This window comes from Austrofundulus limnaeus, unplaced genomic scaffold (genome assembly GCF_001266775.1).
Source record: "Austrofundulus limnaeus strain Quisiro unplaced genomic scaffold, Austrofundulus_limnaeus-1.0 Scaffold767, whole genome shotgun sequence".
NCBI classification, from domain to species: Eukaryota; Metazoa; Chordata; class Actinopteri; order Cyprinodontiformes; family Rivulidae; genus Austrofundulus; species Austrofundulus limnaeus.
Genome location: NW_013953169.1, coordinates 46,326 through 50,642, shown reverse-complemented (window position 1 = coordinate 50,642; position 4,317 = coordinate 46,326). Strand labels below are relative to the sequence as shown.

Here is a 4,317-nt window from a genome sequence, read left to right as displayed (position 1 = left end):
CACACACACACACACACACACACACACACACACACACACACACACACACACACACACAAATCCTGACTTGTCAGAAAGTTCCTGATTACCTGCAACACAAGTTGGCTACTTTCCAAATGTGTACAACCAGTCATTTCCATACATGTTACATAACTTTATCATGTTACACAACCACATCACGTTACACAACCACATGCATGTAGGAGAATCAATGTGGCTCATTTATAGAACACAAGCCTGACAGCAAAAAAAAAAAAAAAAGTATTTACTAAAACTGTAAATGTGTGTTTTTTATTAATTTTTAAATAAAGACATCTTTTAAAAAAGAGAGAAATCAGCTAAAAAATGTAAACACTGAGCACTGAACCATTTTGATCAAATTTGTTGACAAAACTAAAATTGGTTCTTAAATAACAAACTGAAGTAAAATTAGCAAAACAAGAGCAAAATGCTAAAGTAGCTGGAAGCTAAAATGAACAAAATGGTAGGTAAAAATATGCAGCACTGTACTATAACAAGCTAAAAGTATGTTCTTGATAGCTGAATGCTAAAACCATTTAAACATTAATTACAAGTAAGAAGTAGTTAAGTCATAGCAACATAAAATCTAAAATTAGCCATTTGTTACCTAAAAGCTTAAACTAGCAAAACTGTAATCACAAGCTAAAAGTATCAATCAGCTAAAGGCAAACGGCTTCAGAACGGTGGCTAAAACAAAACAAAAAAGCAGAATGGTAGCTAAAATTAATAGATCACTTACCAAAGCTAAAGTAGAAAAATAGTAGCCAAAAGCTTCAGAAAGTCAAAAGCAACAAAACCCTCACTGAAAGATAAAATTAGCAATACATGAGCTAAAAAGGGTGAGCGTATCAGAATGGTAGCAAAAAGCTAAAATCATGAAAATACATTAAAGTTAGAAGTAGCAAAATATTTGCATTATAAAAGCTTAAATTAGCAAAACTATAATCACAAGCTAAAAGTATCAGATAATTAGCTAAAAGCTTTAGAATAGTAGCTAAAATAGATGAATGCTTGCTAAAAGTAGCAAAATGATAGCTTGATGCTATAAGTAGCAAAAATGTAACACAAACTAAAACTAGCTTTGTAGCCAAAAGCTTCAGAATGGTAACTAAAAGTTAACAGCTGAATGCTAAAATTAGCAGAACATAAGCTAAAAGATAAAAGTAGCAGAAATCTAATCAGAAGGTGAATGTATCAGAATGGTAACTAAAATTAGAAGATAGCTGCTGTTTTGCTAGCAAGCAAACAGCTAAAAGTAGCCGAATGGAAGCAAAAAGAAGTAAAACATAAGCTAAAATGTAAAAGCAACCGGAAAAAAATACGCTATCAGTTTTACAACAGTTTGAAACAAAAGAAGAAGACATCATTTTTGCATTGTTTTTGTTGTTGTTGTTGTGGTTCCTACCCGCTCCAGGTTCTCCAGGGGGTTCTCCAGGTGCAGCAGGTTCCCCAGGACAGGCAGGGTGAACGGCCCTGGAGGGAAGTTTTTGGGCCTCCGAGGTTTGAGTTGGAGGAAAACGAATAAAAGGCAAATCAACAACAGAACCACTGAAACAAACATGATGCTGGTTCTGGTTCTGATGGGTCCAATAGAACCAGAGTGGCTCTGTGTTCTTAGTCCAGCCTCCTCTTCTTCTTCGGCTTTGTGCTGCAGTCCTTTGTCCAAACATGTGCCAATAAACACAGTGACATGTGCCAATAAACACAGTGACATGTGCCAATAAACACAGTGACATGTGCCAATAAACACAGTGACGTGCAGACTGGTTCTGAGCATGTGTTTACAAATCTGATAAATTCACTTGCTGCACAGAGTCTGTACAGATAACAGCTGAAAGGATCACAGAAACAAGGACAGGTTCATTTCATCTTTATGCAGTAAATAAAACACAAACTCCACATTAAAATAGAGTCATAAAAAGCAGAAAGAAGTGATGAGTCAGCATAAAGGTTCAGTTTAATCACTTAATCACTGACAGATGTAATAAAATTAATTTTTATTATTTATTTGTTGCAACAATGCTACTTGGTAATAAATCTGTTGGAAGGCCTGTTAAATTCACTTTTAAATGGTGCCAGATGTGTAAGGAACATGCATTTGTGGGATGAGCAGCAGAGCTGAGTGTGTGGGTTGTGCACAAACAGCTGATTTTACTCATTGATTGATTAATCTCCATCCCCTCCATCCTGAGGGTCACTAGGATCCTGTTAGTCTGGATTACTTGTTGATTAATCTCCATCCCCTCCTTCCTGAGGGTCATTAGTATCCTGTTAGTCTAGATCTCTAGTTGATTAATCCCACTCCCCTCCTTCCTGAGGGTCATTAGGGTCTCTGTTAGTCTGGATCACGTGTTGATTAATCCCCCTCCCCTCCTTCTTGGGGGTCATTAGGATCCTGTTAGCCTGTATTACTTGTTGATTAATCTCCATTCCCTCCTTACTGAGTGTCACTAGGATCCTGTTAGTCTGGATCACGTGTTGATTAATCCCCCTCCCCTCCTTCCTGGGGGTCATTAGGATCCTGTTAGTCTGGATTACTTGTTGATTAATCTCCATCCCCTCCTTCCTGAGGGTCATTAGGATCCTGTTAGTCTGGATTACTTGTTGATTAATCTCCATCCCCTCCTTCCTGGGGGTCACTAGGATTCTGTTAGTCTGGATTACTCGTTGATTAATCTCTATCCCCTCCTTTCTGAGGGTCACTAGGATCCTGTTAGTCTAGATTACTTGTTGATTAATCTCCACCCCCTCCTTCCTGAGGGTCATTAGGATCCTGTTAGTCTGGATTACTTGTTGGTTAATCTCCATCCCCTCCTTCCTGAGGGTCATTAGGATCCTGTTAGTCTGGATTACTTGTTGATTAATCCCACTCCCCTCCTTCCTGAGGGTCATTAGGATCCTGTTAGTCTGGATCTCTTGTTGATTAATCCCATTCTCCTCCTTTCTGAGGGTCATTAGGGTGTCTTGTAACCTGGATGACAGGAAGATGCATTAGGCATCAGTTAGAACTGACTGGGTATCAGGCTCACCGCTCGGCTTTAGGAAGCTGAAAGCTAACCGTGTGGCTCCTGGGTCGAGACTTGCATCTGGAGAGGCTGCTCAGGCCTGCAGCTGGATGAGATCCAGGTCTAAAAGCTGAAGAGTTGCTGGTTCAATTCCTGCTTCCTCAACTACAGCACCTCTTTGAAAATGATAATTTATCCTAACAGAACCATTCCGTTAATAAGATTCTGTTAAAAAATTAAAATAACTTAACTAATATGAATTTATTTGAAAAACTGAGTTTGAGTTCATCTGAGAAGATCAAAAGATGCTTTTATTTGTCAAGGGGTTCCAGTCCTGGTTCTGGAGGACCACTATCCTGCAGGTTTTAATGGTTTTTCTGCTGCAACACACAGAGAAACCAGTTCCCACAGAACCAGAACAAGGATCAGGACTGGGTTTTTTTTTAGAAACTTAACAGATATTTGGAGGTGAATCTGGGACAAGAGCTCCATCTGCTGTTAACCTACCAACAGACTGTTAAAGCTTTTCATTCTGTAGTGTCAGGTCTGAGGACCAGCCTCCACTGAAGACCCTGATATCAGAGGAACAAATGCTCCCAGTAAAGCTAAAACTCTGGAAACCAGTGGCTCTTTACACCTCAGTGTGAACAGGAAGCTGTGGTTTGTAAAGGGATGGATCTTCCCGAACATGAGCATCACTGGATTCCTCAGCTTTGCATCACGCTGACCCACATTCACACGTTTAACCACCTGATGATTTCATCCCACCCAGCTGGAAAAGAAAACAATAACTGCTACAAATCAGTGAACTTTACAGGTCAACTTGTTGTGGCTGAAAGTCAACACATGCTTTAATGAATTCTCCACTTTTAATTTAAGACTGAATGTTTGTTTTTATTTTTTTAATATGTCTTTAAGCAACATTTAGTTTGAAATATGTAATAAAATGACCAACTTTAATCTGCTTTTTTCCACATACTGAAAACTCAAACTTTAACCTCGTTAATCTGTAAAAGTTTAAAAGCTGCCGTTAGTTTGGATCATCAGATGCTTTAGGATTATTTTTACAGAACCTGTCGTCCTCTTAGACATGAAACAAAAAACTGTTAGACTAATTAGTTCAGATTCCTTTTGGCTCCTGAACCCCCGTCTGTCTGATAAGATGTCAGAGTGTCTCAGATTTTCTCCTTTAAACATAAAATTTTTATGCTTTTTTTATTTATACAAACACCCCTGTGTGTCTCACACACACACACACACACACACACACACACACACACACACACACACA

General features: G+C 38.7%; 1 protein-coding gene across 1 annotated transcript in view; it reads right to left on the bottom strand.

Annotated features, from left to right (window-relative positions):
• Positions 1 to 1,696, bottom strand: part of LOC106532431 (cytochrome P450 2F2) — a gene marked incomplete at its 5' end in the record, with an annotated part of 56,136 nt that extends 54,440 nt beyond the window's left edge. The window contains 1 exon segment of the mRNA XM_014028475.1: positions 1,427 to 1,696. Within this exon segment, the coding sequence (XP_013883929.1) occupies positions 1,427 to 1,582 (156 nt within the window).
• Positions 1,697 to 4,317: the final 2,621 nt, after the last annotated feature.